General features: G+C 39.3%; 1 protein-coding gene across 11 annotated transcripts in view; it reads right to left on the bottom strand.

The window, feature by feature from the left end:
* The window catches only part of PBRM1 (polybromo 1), a 114,128-nt gene extending 94,243 nt beyond the window's left edge, over positions 1-19,885 (bottom strand). For 6 of the 11 annotated variants that reach the window (XM_044921445.1, XM_044921477.1, XM_044921469.1 and 3 more), the window contains exons 1-4: positions 19,838-19,885; positions 18,035-18,187; positions 14,983-15,080; positions 4,903-5,050 (exon numbers count right to left, since the gene is read on the bottom strand). In XM_044921445.1, the coding sequence (XP_044777380.1) occupies positions 4,903-5,050; positions 14,983-15,080; positions 18,035-18,187; positions 19,838-19,885 (447 nt within the window). The remainder of the gene's footprint in view (positions 1-4,902; positions 5,051-14,982; positions 15,081-18,034; positions 18,188-19,837) is intronic. The other 5 variants (XM_044921455.1, XM_044921434.1, XM_044921459.1 and 2 more) reach the window with 2 other exon arrangements.
* Positions 19,886-21,363: the final 1,478 nt, after the last annotated feature.

Here is a 21,363-nt window from a genome sequence, read left to right as displayed (position 1 = left end):
ATGTTAAAATAAATAAAAACAAAACTTTCAAAATGCATCCAGGTGCTGCCAATAAGGAGAAAGCAATGCTCAAAAGAGCAAGATTAGAGTAAAAGCAGGAACCCAGATGACCATGCAGAACACTGAAGCTGACATTCACTCAAGGGCTTTTGTAAGACAAGATAAACCTAAGCTTTAGCTTTCAAGGTTCTCTGAGGCTGCAAGAACAGGATATAAAGGGCAGGGCCCACCAGAAGCTGGGACTCCAAAGGCCACAGTTGCAACGTAAGTGGGAATTCAAAAACAATTCAGTTTCTGTGATGCCCAGGAACAACACTACCCACCTCAACCTCCACCCAGCTCAACTTGTGCTTATCTCAAACCATAGCACTGCAGGGAGAGGAGAGGCATGGGATGAATCTCCTCCGAGAACTCTTCATCATACGCTAGCCCTAACAAAGACAGGCCAGGTGCCTGGGATAAGCAACACACTACCCTGAATGAACCCAACTTCAATCTAAGCCTCAAACAATCTCTAGAGATCAAGTTCCAAGAAATATGTGCTCAAGGTTAAAATTCATGAAACACAGAAGAAAGCCAGCAGAAATAACTGCAAAATCAGACATGCAAGTATTTCAGATATTGGAATTGTCTGCCACAGAATGAAAAATAAGTATGTTGAACATTTTTAAAGGAACAATGGGATTGAAAAATACAAGCAAATTGCAGGAAACCCTGAAAAAGGAACTACTTCCAAAACACGAAATATAGAAATATTAAAATGTAAAAACTCAATAGCGTGGTTTAAGAGCAGATTTCAAAGAAAACTGGAAGAACTAAAGAAATTACCTAAAAAGCAACACAGCACTAAAAAGGGGAATATGAAAGGTTAGGAGAGACAAAGATGTGAGAGGGCTCTAACAGAACACCCAGAGTTCTAGCAGGAGAGAGAGTGCGGCAGGGGCAGCATGCAAAGACAGAACAGCTGCAAACTTCTCAGGGAGGATGGAAAACATCAATCCAAAGATTTAGAAAGCCCTATAATTCCCAGACTATACTAATAAAAAGATATTCATATCTAGACACATCACCGTGAAACTGTAGAACACAAGAGACAACAAGACACCAAAGACAGCCAGAAAGAAAATATAGCTAACCTTTAAAGGAACTAAAATTATATTGACAGAGGACTTCTTGATGGCAATAAAAGAAAAAAAATAGGGACACCTGGCTGGCTCAGTCAAAACGGCATGCAACTTTTGATCTCAGGGCCATGAGTTTGAGCCCCATGTTGTGTGTAAAGATTACTTTAAATAAATAAACTAAAAAAAAAAAAAGAATGTGAGTAAAAACAAATACTATCTATAAAACAGTAACATTAAAAAAAATTAAAAAAAAATAAAACAGTAACATTATTTTATGGGATTAAAAATCTGCCACAACAGGTGTGCCTGGCTGGCTCAGTCAGTGGAGTGTATGACTCTTCATCTTGGGGTTGTGAGTTCCAGTCCCATGTTGGGTGCAAAGATTACTTAAAAATAAAATCTTTTTTTTTTTTAAAGATTCAATTATTTAAGAGAGAGAGAAAGAGAGAGAGAATGCAAGCAGGGAGAGGGGCAGAGGGAGAAAGGGAAAGAGAATCCTCAAGCAGACTCCCCACTGAGCACAGAGCCCATGCAGGGCTTGATCCAGGGACCCTGAGATCACAATCCAAGCCAAAATCAAGAGTCGGATGCTCAACTGACCGTACCACCCAGGCGCCCCCAAAATAAATTAAAAAAAAAAAATCTGCCACGACAGAACTAAAATTCAAAACATCAGTAGCATAAATAGATCAGAGTTGAATTATTCTAAGGTCTTTGTATTGTTTAGAAGGAGGTTTAAAGATGCTGATTAACTTCTGACTTTGGTAAGTTAATTATGCACATTAAAGCTTCCTGAATAAGGGCGCCTGGGTGGCTCAGTTGGTTAAGCGACTGCCTTCGGCTCAGGTCATGATCCTGGAGTCCCTGGATCGAGTCCCGCATCGGGCTCTCTGCTCGGCAGGGAGTCTGCTTCTCCCTCTGACCCTCCTCCCTCTCATGCTCTCTGTCTCTCATTCTCTCTGTCTCAAATAAATAAATAAAATCTTTTAAAAAAAAAAAAAAAGCTTCCTGAATAAGAACCAAGAGGTATCAACAGATTTTACAACCCCCAAATTATAGAGAAAATAAGAGGGAATAACAAAATGAAACCAAAAGAAGGCAGAAAGAAAAACAAGAGAAAAGATTACAAAATGAGATAAAGTGGAAATGTAGATGACGGGAATACATCCGAACATAATGTTATTACTAAAACTGTAAAGAGATGAAATTCCAGGTAAAAAGATTATCACCTGTACATTAATAGAAATTCACACATATGCTGTTTGCAAGGATGCGTTAGCATGAAAAGGTTGAAGGAAAAGAATGGGAAAAAATAAACTAGATAAATACAAAAATAAAAGCTGATAGAACTATATTAATATCAGATAAAACAGACTTCAAACAAAAGATATTACTAATGATACTACATAATGCAAAAAAACCTCAATTTCCTAGGACAATGTAACAATTTTAAACTTGTATGCTCCCAGTTGCAGAGTTTTAAAATACATAAAGCAAAAGATGAACAGAGTTATTAAGAAGAAACAGACAAATCCATCATCTAAGTGAGAGATTTTAAAACACCGCATTTGGTAAATAGTTTGTACAGATAATTCAGTAAGGATATAAATGATTTTAGCAACATAATTAACAAGCTAGGTCTGATGGACACACACAGAATCTTGTATCCAATGAACAGCACCCTTGCCATAGTCACAAAATTTATAGCACCTTTATAGCTAAAAGTAGAAAGAACCCAAATGCCCATCACCTGGGAAATGGATAAACAAAGTGTGGTACAGCCATATAATATAGCACATTATCCAGTCATAGAAAGGAATGAAGTACTAATACATGCTACAAAAAGGATGAACCTCGAAGACCTGCTCAGTGAAAGAAGCCAGTCACCTAAGGCCGTATAGTATTTGATTCCATTTATATGCAATGTGCTGAACGACAAATCCACAAGAAAATAGATTAGTGGTTGTCAGAGGCAGGGAGGAGGGGAAATGGAGAGCACCTGTTAATGGGTATGGTTTTCTTTCTGGGGTAATGAAAATATTCTGGAGTTAGGTATTAGGTATTAGTGATGCTTGCACAACTTTGTGAATATGCCAAAACCCCTGAATTTATTGAATTCTATGCTTTCTTTATTATTATTTTTTTAAAGTAGGCTCCATGCCCAGTGTGGAGCCCAACACAGGCTTCAATTCACAACCCTGACATCGAGACTGGAGATGATGTCAAGAGTTGGACGCTTAACCAACTGAGCCACCCAGGGACCCCTGAATCTACACTTTAAAAGACTGTGACAGAAGGGAAGGGGGTGGGGGAATGGGGTAACCGGGTGATGGGTGTTAAGGAGGGCATGTGTGGTGATGAGCACTGGGTGTTATATGCAACGGCAATGAATCGTTGAACACTACATCAAAAACTTATGATGTACTATATGCTGGCTAACTGAACATAAAAAAAAAAAAAAAAGAATTGGCACCCGCCAAAAAAATAAATAAAAGACTGTGAATTTATTCTCAATTAAAAAAATATATATACATACACATATTACACAGTATTAAGAACAAATCTAGTAACACTTTCCATTTTGCAGACTCTTAATAAAAAAACATCTAAAGCTTTGCTAAAATAACTTAAAGAAGCCTTAAAAAGACAACGACACATCAAAGACTGGAATAATCAGTATCACAATTACGTTAATTCTCCAAAATAGGACTGATCCACAGAGTCCATGCAATTCCAATAAAACCTCCAACAATTTTTTTCATGCTTGACTTAACATAACATATAAATGTATAAGGACCAAGAATAATCAATAACCAGTGCTTTCCTTACCTGATAAAGAATTATAAAGCCATAATAATTAAGGCAAGAATAAAAGAGCCGAGCAATAGCTAAACTTGGCAAAACAAAAGGAACAGACTAAAGGGCTGGAAAGGGACCATGAGGACATGGAAGCGCTGTGAGCACTGCTGGTGCACATGACTGTGAAGAGGATGTGGCCACTTCAAGGTGCCGCTTATCCCTTTTAGGAAACAAAATTGAACCCTACCTCACAGAAGACACAAAAACCAACCTGAGCTGCCGTAAGGGCTTGTATGTGAAAGACAAAACTATTAAACTTTTAGAAGAAAATATAGGAGTGTCTTTATAATCTTTGGATAAGAGGGATTTCTGAAAACAAGACACAAATGACAAACCACAAAGTTAAAGAGTAAGAAATTGGATTATGTTAAAATACTCTTCTGTTTCATCAAGACGCCATAAAGAATGAAAACAGCCTCATAGGGGGAGAAGATACTTGTAACAAATATAACCAAGGAGGATTAGTATCTAGAATATATAAAAAACTTCTAGAAATAAATATGAAAATGACAAACAACTCGAGAGAAAAATGGACAAAAGATCTGAGCAGACACAGAAGAAACAAAAATGGTACATGCTATACGAATCTTCAGTCTTTCTTAAAAGAAATAAACTCAGGGGCGCCTGGGTGGCTCAGATGGTTAAGCATCTGCCTTCGGCTCAGGTCATGATCCCAGGGTCCTGGGATCGAGCCCCACATTGGGCTCCTGGCTCAGTGGGGAGCCTGCTTCTCCTTCTCCCTCTGCCTCTCTCCCTGCTCATGCTCTCTCTATCTCTGTGTCTCAAATAAATAAATAAAATCTTAAAAAAAAAAAAAGTAACAAACTCAAACCGCACTACTTACACTACTAAACTGATAAAAATTAAAAAGCCAAACTATTATCAAATTGAATACCTTCCAAATGTGATGCTTTCTTACCTTGTAATAGGCCTTTGCATTGTTAAAAAGCAGCTGGAAGTCGGCAGTCAGCAGATTAACATCATCATACTCTTCCATTTTTAGCTTTTGTTGGATTTTCATCAAATCAATGGGCTGAGAAACCACTTCATAATAGTCTGGTTGATTTCTGTTATAATTTTTTTTAAAAAAGGTGTTAGTCCAAAGCCCATATAAAGTTATATTTCAAAACTACTTGTGGTAATGTCCAACATTCCAAGTGATAAAACATACTAGACTTACTCCATTAGAACTAAAAGAGTAACAAAAGCAAGGTGCATATGCAAGCCATTTTCTAAGTATATATTAGCAACATAAAAACCTAACTTAACATCTGTGATGGTCATTTATATGCTAAATATTTAAGATTTAGGGCACCAGCACTAAAACAATGTCATTGGCATCTTCCGCAAATGAAAATAACTTACCTTTTGTGGTGTTCAATAGTGGATGAAAACAGATTCACGTTTCAAAGCTCTTTACAAACTTACAAAATGGCTTGTCTCTTCACTTAGTGACCACAGAACTTTTTCTGCCAAGTACAATCAAGTGCCTATTATATATACTGCTCTAATATCAATTACTAAACTTACAGAGGAGAAAGATGAGGTCGTTGGCACAAGGAGCTTACCAAAGATAAAAGGGTGTAAAACATAAATAAACATGACCAAACTATTAAAAACAAAAACAAAAACAAACACATAGGTATGATAAATAAAAAATCCAGGATAGTGATTATCTCTTGGAGGGGAGGGATAGTGAGGGTCACACAGGAAACTTCAAATGTGGTTATAAATGATAATTTCTTTTTTTTTTTAAGATTTTATTTATTTGACAGAGAGAGACAGACAGCGAGAGAGGGAACACAAGCAGGGGAGCAGGAGAGGGAGAAGCAGCCTTCCTGCTGAGCAAGGAGCCTGATGTGGGGCTCGATCCCAGGACCCTGGGATCACGACCTGAGCTGAAAAGCAGATGCTTAACGACTGAACCACCCAGGCACCCCTAAATGATAATTTAAGTTGGGTTTTGGGTTAATGGATGTTTATTATTATTCTCTCTGGCTTTTTTCTTTTTAAAAGAAATTATTTAAATTCAATTAATTAACATTTAATGTATTATTAGTTTCAGAGGTACATAGAGCTCAGTGATTCATCAGTTGTATGTAATACTCAGAGCTCATTACAGCACTTGCCCTCCTTAATGCCCATCACCGCTTCTGGCTTTTTTCAAATGGAATTTCATGAGACAAGTAAACCTCCTGAAAAATTATTTCAGTGACCATTTCTCTCAGTTCTCCCCCAAGCTAACTCCATTCTAGAGGTATAAGAAATAAATTATTACATACAAAATATGTCATGTCATTAAGGCTTTAATCTCTCTTGGGACCTTGGCTGACATGTTAGAGCCATATATGGAGGATATATTTAATTTTAAAACCTTTTTATTCTGACATAAAAATTGCAAGAATAATATAAAGCATGTTTTTCTGAACCATTTGAAAGTAAGCTGCTGACATGAGGTTCTATCACCCCTGAATAATTTAGTATTTCCTATGAACAAGGACCAAAGCTCAACCATCAAAATCAGGAAACTGACTCTGATACAGTACCACCATTTAATCCTCATATTCTGTAACTATTCCAAAATTGTCCTTTATACCCAAAGGATCAAGTCCAGAATCACGTGTTGCATTTAGTTATACCTCTTTCGTTTCTTTCATTCTGAAACAGGTCCTCAGTCTTTCCTCAACTTTCAGGATCTTGATACTTCTGAATAACTTATGGGCCAATTATTTTATAGGGTGTCCCTATAAAACAGAGTTTGTCTGTTTTCCTGATGAATAAATGCAGGCTATGCTTCGGCAGGACTATGACAGAAATGATGCTACGTTTGTCACACTGTATCCTATCAGGTTAGGCACATGATTTCAACTTGTCCCAGTGCTTAGGCGAGGCTCATTCTGATCACTTGATTATAGTGGTGTCTGCCAAGCTTCTCAACTGAACAAGTCACTGTTTTTCTCCCTATACTTTACAGAGCGGTACCTCCAGACTATGTAAAAGTCCATTCCTAATACATTTACTCATTTATTTATATCAATATGGATCCCCGGATTCCTATTTGGAAGTCATTAAAACCCATTACGTTAATTATTCTGATGCTCAAGCTGCTCGAAGTTGGGCCAGGAGGAGTCCTTTCAAGATGGTTTGTATTCTCTATGTGCTTCTGACATGTTCCCATCACCCTTTGAACATCTGCTTACTTTCTGGCAGCCTAAGATGTTACAGGTTCCTCCTTGCCCTTAGAATCAACCATTTCCCCCAGCCATTTCCTTGCATGGTAAATGGTATTTAAAAACGAAGTCCAGGGGCACCTGGGTGGCTCAGTCGGTTAAGCGTCTGCCTTCGGCTCAGGTCATGATCCCAGGGTCCTGGAATTGAGCCCCACATCGGGCTCCCTGCTCAGTGGGAAGCCTGCTTCTCCCTCTGCCTGCCACTCCCCCTGCTTGTGCTCTCTCGCTCTCTCTGACAAATAAACAAATAAAATCTTAAAAAAATAATAATAAATAAAATAAAAACGAAGTCCAAGGTGCTGGATGTGCTCAAGTATACTGGTGTGTTACTGCTCCCAGTCTGTCTCAATGGGCAAAGATGGAGATAGACATATACTCACTTATATCTACATTCCTATTATGTACAGATGTTGGGAACCATGAATTCACACAAACAATTCCAATTCTAATCATATACCACAGGGTTCAATCTAGTTTCCTTTCTCTATTTGTACTCCCTTTCTCAGGGAGTACAACATATAATGAGAAGCCTGAGTCCTATTATTCACAATATGTTTACTTACATGATTGATCTCCTGTATATAACCAATCTCCTCTTGCTGCTGTCTACCTCCACCCCATAATGCTTCCCTTCCCCTCACTAAGGCTATGACCCCTTGCCCTGGGCTAGGCCACACCCCATGTGGATGCCATCCTTACCCCACCCATGACAGGCCACTGCCACCACTACACCCCCAACATGGATGTCATCTTCCCTCCACCTAATTAGGCCTCAACACACTGTGCCACGAAGTCCTTCAACATAAACCCCGTTTACCATGCCCAGGCTCTGACACTCCATGATGTAATATTGCTACTATCCACAACTCTCTCCCAACACCCCACCACCTGTCTTCCCGGCAGATGCCAAGTTTGCTCAGTCTCACCTAATGGCTTTTGGATTAAATTCTTCAGGAAGGGAAAAGAAGAGGAAAAATAGTTTTTTAAAGCTCTTATCAACTATTTATGATTTTAGTGAACTATGAAATTAAATATGAGGGGATAAAAGGAGTAATCATTCTGCTATTTGGAGAAAGTACAGGAACATAAAGGTCTTAGTGAGTAATAACAAAGGACCATCCAGGCCTAATGTCGATGCTATCAGTGGTGCCAAGGCACTTTCTCAGGGTGAGCGTTAGGGCTTTGTTAACCTGATATCCACAATGGCTCTCTCCACCTGGGCCTGGTGGGCCACAGTCCACTGCTCCTTGCTGAGGCTGGACCTCAGCAGCCTCTCAGGCTTGGGGGAGGACATGTACCTAGGAAGAACACTCTCTCCCAGAAGCTCTGTGAGAGGGATCTTCACAAACATTTTCAGACTCACCACACAGACAAAAGGGAGATCAGGATCTCAACATTCCCTATGTGATAAGGTCAAAACAAGGGCCTCCCCTTTTCAAAGTGAAAGAGTTCCACTAATTTCTCCCACTTAAATCAACGTGCAGAAAAGCATAAGATAATAAAAGCTGCCCCTACTCATCCCGAGATAAAAGCACTATTAGTATTCTTTCAGACTTTCACACATATGTATACACAAACAGGACTATGGGGTGCACGTTCTTGCACAACAGTTTTTCTCTTTCAACAGCAGCCGAGGGCGCCCTGCCATGATATGGCCGCAGAACAGCCAAACCACAACTGACACTTTTAACCAGAAAAGTGAGAAACAGTGGGCCTGATATGCGGAGCCTGCTGGCTACCCCCAAACTCATTTTCCCTTATCCCCAGGATGGCAGCATTCTGAGCTACTGTGTGACTACTAAAGAGCATCTTCTCCAGCCTTGCTGCAGCTAAGTTCTGGCCAATACAAGAGCTGAAGTGTACCATATCCAGGTCACATCCTTAACATGCCTTCTTTTTATCCTCAGGGCTGGAAGACAGCTATGATGGTGAGCCATCTCAGACCAGGCAGACAGGAGTGATACCCCAAGGACAGCAGAGGAAAGAGAGAGTACCTAGGCCCTGAGGACTTTATAGAACAGAATTTTTATATGAGAAAAAATAATTTTTCTTGTTTCAACCATTGTTAATTTGGATGTCTTAGCACAAGTAGCTTAATATACTAATCAAAACAAAGTCTCAAAAAGAGATTCACAGTTGTGTAGCTCTGAGCATTAGAGCTTCCCACAAACTCTTGAGAAAACATATACATTCCACAGAGGGGTAGAGATGCCCTCAGGCACAGCACTGGGGCAGGGCAATCAGTGCTCATAGGGTACCACAACTTGGAGGCTAGAAGACAGTGCTCTAGCACCCCAAGGCCTGTATCCTCCACCCCTCAGGACTAGTCTGCTGGTGGGAAGCAGGCAGCAGAGGGCAATCCTTTTCTATGAAAGGTTTGTGTACTCCAGTATGATGCTGCTCCTCTCTACAGCATACCAGTTAAGAGCACAGGCTCTAGAATCAGAAAGACTCGAGTCTGTACCCTGGTTATCCTTTAGTAGTTCTGAGAACTTGTGCAAGTTTTCATCTATAAACCACAATAATACTTCTCAAGTTTAAACAATATAAGGAAGTGCTTGACACTGTGTCTAGCATGTGGGAAACAATAAATATTTCATTATCATGCGCTAATTAAATGACAACTTTTAAAAGACTGTTATGATAAACCAACCGAAATCTGGAGATAGTTAGCTCATTTTAAAAAGAGCCCTTCTTTTCCGACCATGATTAATTTACATCCTTTAATTCAGGACGCTGACACTGCATTCTTTTTTTTTTTTTTTTTTTAAAGATGTTATTTATTTATTTGACAGAGAGAGACACAGCAAGAGAGGGAACACAAGCAGGGGGAGTGGGAGAGGGAGAAGCAGGCTTCCCGCCGAGCAGGGAGCCCGATGCGGGGCTCGATCCCAGGACCCTGGGATCATGGCCTGAGCTGAAGGCAGACGCTTAACGACTGAGCCACCCAGGCGCCCCTGACACTGCATTCTTAATGGCTCTGCTCTGTGAGGTGAAAAGTCTGACTTCAGCTCAACCTTCAGCTTGTTCATTACCCACTGTGGCATCAACAATCACGAATTAATCTAAATCTTTAACTCATTGTCTTGGTTTCCTAAAGCTTCCGTAACAAATAGCTACAGACTGAATGGCTTAAAACAACACAAACTTATTATCTTACAGAAGTCCCAAATGGGTCTTGCTGGGCTAAAAAGCAAGGTGTTGGTATCCCTTCTGGAGGTTTTAGGGAAGAATCCATTTCCTCACCTTTTCCAGCTTCTAGAGGCTGCCTGCATTCATTTGCTTGCAGCCCCCTTCCTCCATCTTCAAAGTCAGGAGTGTAGCATCTTCAAGTCCCTCTCTGACTCTGACTCTTCTGCCTCCCTCCTCCCTCTTTAAGGACCCTTGTGATTACACTGAGCCCATCTAGATAATCCAGGATAATCTCTCCAAGTCAAGGTTAGTTAAGTAAGAAATTTAATTTTTCTCTGGCATGTAATCCAACATATTCATAGATTCTAGGGGTTGAAACGTGGACATATTTGGGGGCCATTATTCTGTCTACCACACTTATGTATGTTTTCAGAATAACTTCAACTGCCAGAGTTAGATGGAAACAGTGATGTTATTTTGATAGCAAGAGTGGAAAGAAGATCCAGTCAGGGAGAACACAGCCTCTACAGGGAGGTGTGTGCAATGTGCATATTGGGCCAGTAATTTGTTTTGCTCCATTGGACAACAGAAGTCAAACCCAAAATTACGGGGACAAAGAAAAAAAGCAAAATGAAAATAATAATTGTGGCCTCTGTATATTTTGAAAACTGATTCCTTTTAACGATGATAGCTATAAGTTCACTGCTATCTTAAAGACTATAAGTAATTTTAAAAAATATGCTTCATTCTTAAGGAACTAAAGAAGAACATAATAAACCCCAAACAAGCAGGAGGAATGAATTAATATACAAAGCAGAGATTAAAAAAAAAAAATAGAAAATAGGAAAAAAAAAAATCAATAAAGCTAAGAGGTGGTTTTTTGAAAAGATCAACATAATTGACAAACCCCTTGTCTGGATGAACTAAAAAAAAAAAAAAAGACTCAAATAAAATCAGAAATGAAAGAGGGGACATTAGAACCAATGCCACAGAAATAAAAAGGATTATTAAAAAGTACTATGAACAGCTATATGCCAATAAAGTGGATAACCTTGAAGAAATGGATAAATTCCTAGAAACATACAACGTAACAAAACTGAGTATGAAGAAAGAGAAAACCCAAATAGACCTATAACTAGTATGGAGACTAAACCAGTAATCAAAAATCTTCCAGCAAAACTACTGGGCATTTACCCAAAAAATAGAAAAAAAATCAAAGGGATACATACACTCCCATGTTTACTGCAGCATTTACAATAGCCAGTTATGGAACCAGCCCAAGTGTCCATCGATATATGAATGGATAAAAAAGATGTGATATATATATACCATATGCAATGGAATATTACTCATCCATAAAAAGAACAAAATCTTGCCATTTGCAACAACGTGGATGGAGCCACAGAGTATAATGCTAAGTGAAATAAGCTACAGAAAGACAAATACTGTATGATTTCCCTCATATGTGAAATTTAAAAAACAACAAATGACAAAGGGAAAAAAACAGAGAGACAAACCAAGAAAGAGACTCTCAAATATAAAGAACGAACTGATGGTTACCAGAGTGGAGATGGGTAAGGGGATGGATGAAAAAGGTGACAGGGATTAAAGAGTATACTTATTGTGATGAGCACGGAGTAATGTACAGAACTGTTGAATCGCTACATTGTACACCTAAAACTAATTTAACACTGTATGCTAACAATACTGGAATGTAAAGTTTTAATTAAAAAAAAAAAATCTCCCAGCAAAGAAAAGTCCTAGATCTAATAGCTTCACTGGTGAATTCTACCAAACACTTAAAGAACTAACATTAATCCTTCTCAAACTTTTCCCAAAAAATTGGAGGAAAAACTTATTCATTCTGTGAAGCCACCAATACCCTGATACCAAAGCCAGCAAAGACACTACAAGAAAACTATAGACCAACACCCCTTATGATCGCTGATATAAAAATCCTCAACAAAATACTAGCAATATGAATTCAGCAGCATATTAAAAGGATTATACACCATAAACAAGAGGGATTTATTCCTGGAATTCAAGGATGATTCAACCTATGAAAATTGATGAAGTAATACATCACACAGTAACGAATGAAGGAAAATAACTCAGTGATCATCTCAACTGTTGCAAAAAAAGAATATGACAAAATTCAATACACTTTCATGATAAAACTCTCAAGAAATTAAGTATAGATGGAAAGTACCTCAACATAATAAAGACCATATGTGAAAAGCCCACAGCTACCATCATACTCAAAATGGTGAAAGATGGAAAGCTTTTCCTCTAAGTTTAGAAACAAAACAAGGATGCTTGCTCTTACCACTTCTTTTCAACATTCATAGCCAGAACAATTAGGCAACAAAAAGAAAAGGCCTCCTAATTGAAAAGGTATGAGTAAAATTGTCTTTGTTCACAGATGACATGATCTCATATGCAGAAAACTCTAAAGATTAAAAAAAAAGGCAGAATAAGTGAATTCAGCAAATTTGCGTATACAGAATTAACACATGCAAAAATCAGTTGCATTTCAATACACTAACAGTGAATAATCCAAAAAGAAAACAATTCAATTTATAATAGCATCAGAAAGAATTAAACTTACAAATAAACCTAAACAAAAAGGTGAAAAACTTGTACACTGAAAACTACACACTTCTGTAAGAAGTTAAAGACACAAATAAATGGGAAGTTAGCCCATGTTCATAGATTAGAAAACTTACATGTTTTTAAAACACCAATACTCCCAAAGCTATCTACAGATTCAATGCAATACCTATCAAAATCCCAATAGCATTTGTTGCAGAAACAGAAAAATCCATCCTGAAATTCGTATGGAATTTCAAAGAGCCCCAAATAGCCACCAATCCTGAAAAAGAACAAAACTGGAAGATCGTACTAGAGTTCTTCAGAGAAACTTAACCAATAGGAAAGAGATATATACACAAACACACATATATGTATATACACACACACAGACGCACATATGAGATTTATTACAGGAATTGGCTCATGCAATTATGGAGACCAAGAAGTCCAGGATCTGTCATCTACCAGAGAACCAGAAAAGCCAGTGGTATAGTTCAGTATGAGTTTGAAGGCCCAAGAACTAGGAGCTCTGAGATCAGAAGGCAGGAGCAGATGGATGTCTCAGCTCTCAGAGCACTAATTCATCCTTCCTTCCCCCTTTTGTTCTACTCAAGGCCTCAGCGGATTGGATGATACCCAACTCACTGGTTAAGGCCATCTTCTTTACTCAGTCTCCTATTCAGATGCTAATCTCTTCCAGAGACATCCTTATAGACACAGATATCTGGGCATCCCCTTAGCCCAGTCAAGTTGACACATAAAATTAACCATCACAAGGACTCATACTTTCTGATTTCAAAACTTACTACAAGGGCATCTGGGTGGCTCAGATGGTTGGGCTTCTTGCCTTCAGCTCAGGTCATGATCTCCGGGTCCTGGGATTGAGCCCCACATCGGGCTCCTGGCTGGCTCAGCAGACAGCCTGCTTCTCCCTCTGCCTCTCCCCCTGCTTGTGTGCTCTCTCTGTCTCTCTCTCAAATGAATAAATAAAATCTTTAAAAAAAAACTTACTACAAGACTACAAGTGTGGCAAGGATATGGAGAAATTGGAACCCTTGTACACTGTTGGTGGGACTGTAAAATGGCACAGTGATATGGAAAACAGTATGGTTATTCCTCAAAAAATTAAAAATAGAATTACTATAAGATCCAGCAATGCCGGGACGCGTGGGTGGCTCAGTCAGTTAAGCATCTGCCTTCAGCTCAGGTCATGATCTCAGGGTCCTGGGATCAAGTCCCGCATTGGGCTCCCTGCTCAGCGGGGAGCCTGCTTCTCCCTCTGCCCCTCCCCCTGCTTGTGTTCTCTTTCTGACAAATAAACAAATAAAATCTTAAAAAAAAAAATTAAAAAAAAAAAGATCCAGCAATGCCACTTCTGGGTATATATCCAAAAGAACTGAAAGCAGCATCAGAGAGGTATTTACACACCCATGTTCACTGCAGCATTATTCACAAGAGCCAAGAGGTAAAAACAACTCAAGTGTTTATCAATGGATGAATAAATAAACAAAAAATGGTATATCCATATAATGGAATATTATTCAGCCTTAAAAAGGAAGGAAATCCTGTCATATGCTACAACATGGATGGCCATTGAAACCATTATGCTAAGTGAAAGAAAGCGTCACAAAAGACAAACACTGTATGATTCTACTTATATAAGACCCTGAACATAGTCAAATTTAGAGAAACAGAAAGTGTAATGGTGGCTGCCAGGGCTGGGGGCAGGAGGAAAGGAATAAGGAGTTTTGTAATGGGTACAGAATTTCAATTTTGCAATATGAAAAAGTTTTGGAGATCTGTTGTATAACAACATGAATAAACCCTTAATGAACTGTACACTTAAAAATGTAAAATATATAAATTTTATGCTGTACTTTACAATAAAAAAATTTTTTTAAAATATGCTTCACTACATCTTGACAATTAAAACTAAAATCTGGACCCTAGTATCCTTTAAGCCATTCCTTCCAGAGGAAAACTATTACCAAATGCTGTACTTGTGGACCCAGGACCAAATCCCTCCCACTCACCTTCCAACTCACCTTCGTTTCGGTGCCCTAATGAAGAGCTCACAGAGGAGCCTGCCCTGCTCATCCTTATAGTCTCGAATGGTATTGTACAGTTCATGGCATACAGCAATCTATACACAGGAAAAGGCGAAAAAAACCACCAGAAACGTGAATAGAAAGCCAGTGTACGTATAAGGATTATCCTTAATAAAAACATACTCATAAAAAGTAGAGAAGAAAATGGACAAATCTGCAAGTTCCCCACAGGAACCCAAGTCTGAAATATGCTGACAATATCTCCTTTAATTTAAAATAATTTTAGGGGCACCTGGGTGGCTCAGTCGTTAAGCGTCTGCCTTCGGCTCAGGTTGTGATCCCAGGATCCTGGGATCGAGCCCCGCATCGGGCTCTCTGCTCAGCAGAAAGCCTGCTTCTCCCTCTCCCACTCCCCTTGCATGTGTTCTCTCTCTTGCTATGTCTCTGTCAAATAAATAAATAAAATCTTAAAAAATAATAATAATAATTTTAACTGCTTAGGGGCACCTGGCTGGCTCAGTCAGAAGAGCATCCAACTCGGGGCGCCTGGGTGGCTCAGTCGTTAAGCGTCTGCCTTCAGCTCAGGTCATGATCCCAGGGTCCTGGGATCGAGCCCCATATCGGGCTCCCTGCTCAGCGGGAAGCCTGCTTCTCCCTCTCCCACTCCCCCTGCTTGTGTTCCTGCTCTCGCTATCTCTCTCTCTGTCAAATAAATAAATAAAATCTTAAAAAAAAAAAAAAAAAAAAAAGAAAAGCATCCAACTCTTGATCTCAGGGTCATGAGTTCAAGCCCCACACTGGGTAAAAAAAAAATCTTAACTGATTAAACATCTTGGTATCTTTCATCAGATTTATGCTACTCGTGATTGTTCTTTTCTCTTAAGCTAAATCAGTTCATATCGCTCTCTTGGTTAAAATCATTCAAAAGAGGAGCTTCTTATTACTGAGAGAATAAAATCTAAACCCCTAACATTGACCATGGAGTATGTAGGGTTAACTACATACTGTGGCTGGGCAGACTTTGCCAGTCTCCTCCCCTTGACCATCCTTCTATAATCACAACACAACAAACGCATTCCTGACCTAGCTCCTCTGCATCGGGTCCCTCTGCCTGGAACACCCTTTTCCAGAACTCTGTAGGGCCAGTGCCTTCCCATCACAGAGAAATCCCTCAAGGTTTGGGCCCAAGCAGCCAAATCACCCAAACTTTTTTCCTTAGCATTTATCATTAGCTGAGGGTACTTTATTATCTATTTGTTCATCTGTTTACATTCTGCTTCTGCCACAGTAGAATCTAAGCTCCATGTGAAAAACTGCTTGTCTTACACATGGCTATATCCCAACCATCAGAATAGCGAGTGCTTGGCACATGACAAGCACAGTTATTTGAATGGATATATGATGCAACATACTAATATTTTCTTTCTTTTTTTTTGGTCAAAAGGTATAAACTTCCAGTTATTATAAATAAGTGCTGGGGATGTAACATACAACATAACTATACTTAACACTGCTACTGTATATTTGAAAGTTGTCATAAGAGTAGATCCTAAAAGGATTATAGGAAAACAACATTATAAGGAAAACAACATTTTTTTTGGTCATCTATAGGAGATGATGGATATTAAACTAATTGTGGCTTCATTTCATAATATATATAGGTCAAATCATTATAAGGTACACCTTGAACTTATATAGTTTTATATGTCAATTACATCTCAATAAAACTAGAAAAAAATTTTTGTGCATATTTCTATTACACTGTCTGCCACTCTCTGATCTGTAGAATTCATAAGCCCATTTGGGTTTTTTTTTTCCCCCATTTGGTTATTTTTAATTAGAATTAAGTGCTTTGGCAGATTACACTTTAATAAAAAGACCTTTTCAACAAAACAGAAATAACTTTATGCAAATTTCTTATTCTAAATGTATTCCGAGTAATTACTTTTTTCGAGTTTTTTTTTTTTTTTAAGATTTTATCTATTTATTTGACAGAGAGACAGAGAGAGAGAACAGGTAGGCAGAGGCAGGCAGAGGGAGAGGGAGAGGCAGGTTCCCCGCCGAGCAGGGAGCCCGATGCGGGGCTCGATCCCGGGGACCCTGGGATCATGACCTGAGCCGAAGGCAGCCGCTTAACCGACTGAGCCACCCAGGCGCCCCTTTTTTTGAGTTCTTAAATATTTATTTTATTTTTAAAGTGTATTACTCGGGGACACCTGGGTGCCTCAGTTGGTTGGGTGTCCGACTCTTGGTTTTGGCTCAATTCATGATTTTATGGTTGTGGGATTGAGCCCCAAGTCAGAATCTGCGTGCTTAGTGTGGAGTCTGCTTTTCCCTCTCCCTCCCCCTCGGCCCTCCCCTGACCCCCCGCTCTCTCTCTCTCTCTAAAATAAATATTATGGAATCTTAAAAAAAAAAAAGTATTATTAAAGTATAACTGACATACAATATTATATTAGTTTCAGATGTACAACGTAGTGATTCAACAATTCTATACATTGTTCAATGCCCACCACAGTAGGTGTAATCCCTGTCACTATATAATGTTATTACAACATTGTTGACTATACTCCTTATGCTGTACTTTTCATCTCTGTGACTTATTTATTTTATAACTGGAAGTTTGTACCTCTTAATCCCCTTCACCTATTTCAGCCACCCTCCACCCACCATTATTTCTTAAATTTTAACTGTTAAGACTGTTGGCTAAATATATGCTTTCCATAAAAGAAAGATTAAGAATATTGTTTTTTTTTAAGATTTTATTTATTTGAGAGAGAGAGACACAGCGAGAGAGGGAACACAAGCAGGGGGAGTGGGAGAGGGAGAAGCAGGCCTCCCGCAGAGCAGGGAGCCTGATGCGGGACTCGATCCCAGGACCCCGGGATCATGACCCAAGCTGAAGGCAGACGCTTAACGACTGAGCCACCCAGGCGCCCCGAAAGATTAAGAATATTAAGCCAGAGGAAAAAGAAGTGTATCTTAACTGCTTATCATTAAAGGAAGAGTAGGAAAAGCAGGCAGAAACTGTGTGATGCAAGTTACTCACAGGATCTACAGTTGGAAGATTGGAAAGTCTCCTCCTTTTCCTGCTTGGGCCTGGTGTGGATACAGAATGGTGCCCGTCATCAAAGTCCCCGCTGACACTACTGGATGGCGAGGTAGCTCTTCTTCTCTTGGAACCCATGGAATCCAACTTCTTCTATAAGAAATAATCAGCCATGTTCTTATACTTAAATTTAGACACTGCCACCAAGCCCTCAGCTAGGCACTTGCTACCCAGATTCTGGTTCATGTACGAGGATATTTTAACCGTTGTAAAGAAACTTAACTGTCAATTTTTTCAGTGGAAGTTCTGGACCTTGTTGCTTCAGCCCCTTCACTTACCAGAATACTACACTTTCAACTCGGATAGGACAAACTCAACAAAAGTATACCCATTTATATGTCACCAAGTCTAAATGACCCAATCATGTCTGGTCCCAAATTTACTCCTCAATGGACTTTGAAAACCTACAAGTAGGGGTACGCCAGTGTGGAGGTATTGATCCCTCAGCCCCTGAGGCAGCGAGGCAGGCCTCAGGGACAGAAGCCCCAAGGCAGTCACCTCTGCAGTCAGCAGCTTCATCTGTTTTCCCCAGTATGTCTAACAATTCTGATCATTTTCCAGGTGGGCCATGATGTGGAAAAAAATAGAAATCAGTGCCTGAGGCAAATGAGTAGTGCCCAAGTGTAGGGGACAGAGGACAATTAACCTTCTAGCATTTTAGATGAACTCTAAAATTAACACACTGAAAATGAATTTTCTCCATTCATTAAAGAAGGCCACAAAACATATCCCTGGAAAACACTTAATGTGACTTACCATACCTATGTCAAAGTAGTAAAACTATTTTGAAACTTTTCTGTCAATCAGACTGACCTCCTTTTCAGTTATACGAGGTATTCTAGCCCCATGAATTTTGAAATCATAGCTTTAAGTTTCAGCAGGTGACTTGGAATAGTACCTCACAGGGGAACCTTTAGATCCTAGTTGGCCTTTCAGAAACACATAAATATTTGCTGTCAGGTAGGCTGTCTAGTAGCTAATGTTAACACAAATTTACAAATATACCTATTTGACTGTAACACAAAAAATGCAACCACTGAAATGATCTGCTATAGCTAGAGGGAAAGGGTATATACCTGAGAAGGTCCTATGATGCTTATACAATTTAACAACAGTATCAAATAGTATACTGTGACTTCAGCGGTCTCTCTCCAAAGCTAAAAGAAAAAACTGATCCCAGTTTCACTCATCAACATTCAACGTCAGTAAACTAAGACACCAGCAGCTGAAAGAATGGGTTGCCAGTAGGTATAGAGAGAAAAATTGGGGATCTCCAGGGAACAGAAAGGAGGAGCAAAACAAACCAACAAACAGAACATTCTGGTAACCAACTAAGAAATAAGGAATCTCCTATCTCTTCCTCTGAACTACGGTCCACATGGTATTTAAAAACAGCCTACCATGACGATATTCCTTCCTCTAGGCTTTGGTTTGTTATACAGTATACTAGTTTGCAATTGGCTACAACTGGCTAAAAGGTTCAAAGGGCTTAGGCCAAGGACAGCCAAGTGTTGCTGATTTTTTTTTTGTTTCATAAAAGGCTGATAAACTGGCCTCAATTAAGAGGAAGAAACTAAGGACCAAACCTCAGTAAACAAGCTATGACAAGGACACAAGTGAATTTGATGAACATGACGAGGGAATCTTTATGGGAAGGATTAACAAAATTAAAAAAAAAAAAAGGGAAGGGAAGAGGCAAGGAAGGACAGAAAAGAGAAAAGGTGTAGATGATCAGTAATTTACCAGCTTTACCAGAGCACAACCAGCGCCTCGAAAAGCCAGTCTCCTCATTATGTCTGAAGGCCAAGTGAAGCCAGTGGGAGAAGGCAGGGCTTTAGAAGTGCTGATTCAGTGTTAATATATTCAAAACTGAAAGAGAAGAACAAGGCAGAGAAAGGGGAAATAAAGAAGAAAGGTCAGAAGGAGTAAAAATGAGTACGAATAGATAGAAAACATTCAAGTAGAACTGCTAAAGAAAGATAAGAGAACTGGAGAAAATAGCCGTATTAGTTCTCTTGTGCCAAACTGCTGCAAAGGCTCAGGCACTAATAGTACCTGACATTTCTTTCCATTTTAAAACCAAATGCTTTTCATATGCTTAAAGATGGCTCACTGGGATTCCCCTTTACTCACATGGAATGACTGTCAATTCCAGGAATGAAGCATGCCTGCCCAAATGCCCCCTAGTCAATAAGAGCAGAGTTCAATCACAGAGCTGGAATGGAGAGGCTTTTAAAATGGCACTGATTACAGTCACATGTCCAAAAGTCTGACAATCAATAAATTACAGTGGAAGGCTCACATGTGACACCAAGTGTTGGCAAGCTGGAACAAACCAAGAATGGCTCATGTGAACAGAGTCTGGAAAACTCCTCCCCCCTAAAAAAAATTCAGAGAAAGACATTTCTTTCCAAAAGTTCTATCAGCATTGGAAAGACACCACACACAAATTTTAAAAAATTAAAAACAAAGCCTTCTATCATTTTGGCAGGTGATCAAAATTACCTTCAGAAATAATCCACTGAAAAACAAATGACAAAAAACTGTAAATCGTTGGTGTGTATACTATACCAGTTTAGACCACACAATATCCAAAACGCCTTAAATCATTAACACTCTCTGCTAAAACAAGAAAAAGATGTAACTTAAGGGTAATTTTCAATTATCTTCTTATCCAAAGGACACGTTTTAAAACGTATTTTGGAAGTTTGGCAATAAAGGCAATGTGGCCAGATAGGTGGGAGAAGCAACAGGACCTGAGCTCAGAAGACCCGAATGTGAGTCCCAAGTCCTCCACTTGGAATTATCTGTTTGATGTTGCTTGAGTCACAACCTCTCAGAGCTGTTTCTTCACTTCTAAAATGAGAACAGTCAGGTGTGCATATCTGCCTTAGATTACTGGAACTGTGAAATGTTCATGAAATCACTTCGAAACTTCAAAGCAGGACAAAGAAGTTTCAACTCTAGGATTAAATGCTCCCCGTGAACAGGAATAGCACTTTATTCATTTCCGTAGCTCTAGCTTATAGAATAGTATCTGGTAGGGGCGCCTGGGTGGCTCAGTTGTTAAGCGACTGCCTTCGGCTCAGGTCATGATCCCAGGGTCCTGGGATCGAGTCCCACATCGGGCTCCTTGCTCAGTGAGGAGCCTGCTTTTCCCTCTCCCTCTGCTGCTCCCCCTGCTTGTGCTCTCTCTCTCTCTCTGACAAATAAATAAAAATCTTAAAAAAAAAAAAAAAAGAATAGTATCTGGTATGAGTGATCAATTT

The sequence above is a fragment of the Neomonachus schauinslandi genome, chromosome 1 (assembly GCF_002201575.2).
Source record: "Neomonachus schauinslandi chromosome 1, ASM220157v2, whole genome shotgun sequence".
NCBI classification, from domain to species: Eukaryota; Metazoa; Chordata; class Mammalia; order Carnivora; family Phocidae; genus Neomonachus; species Neomonachus schauinslandi.
This window is presented reverse-complemented; position numbering and strand designations above follow the sequence as displayed.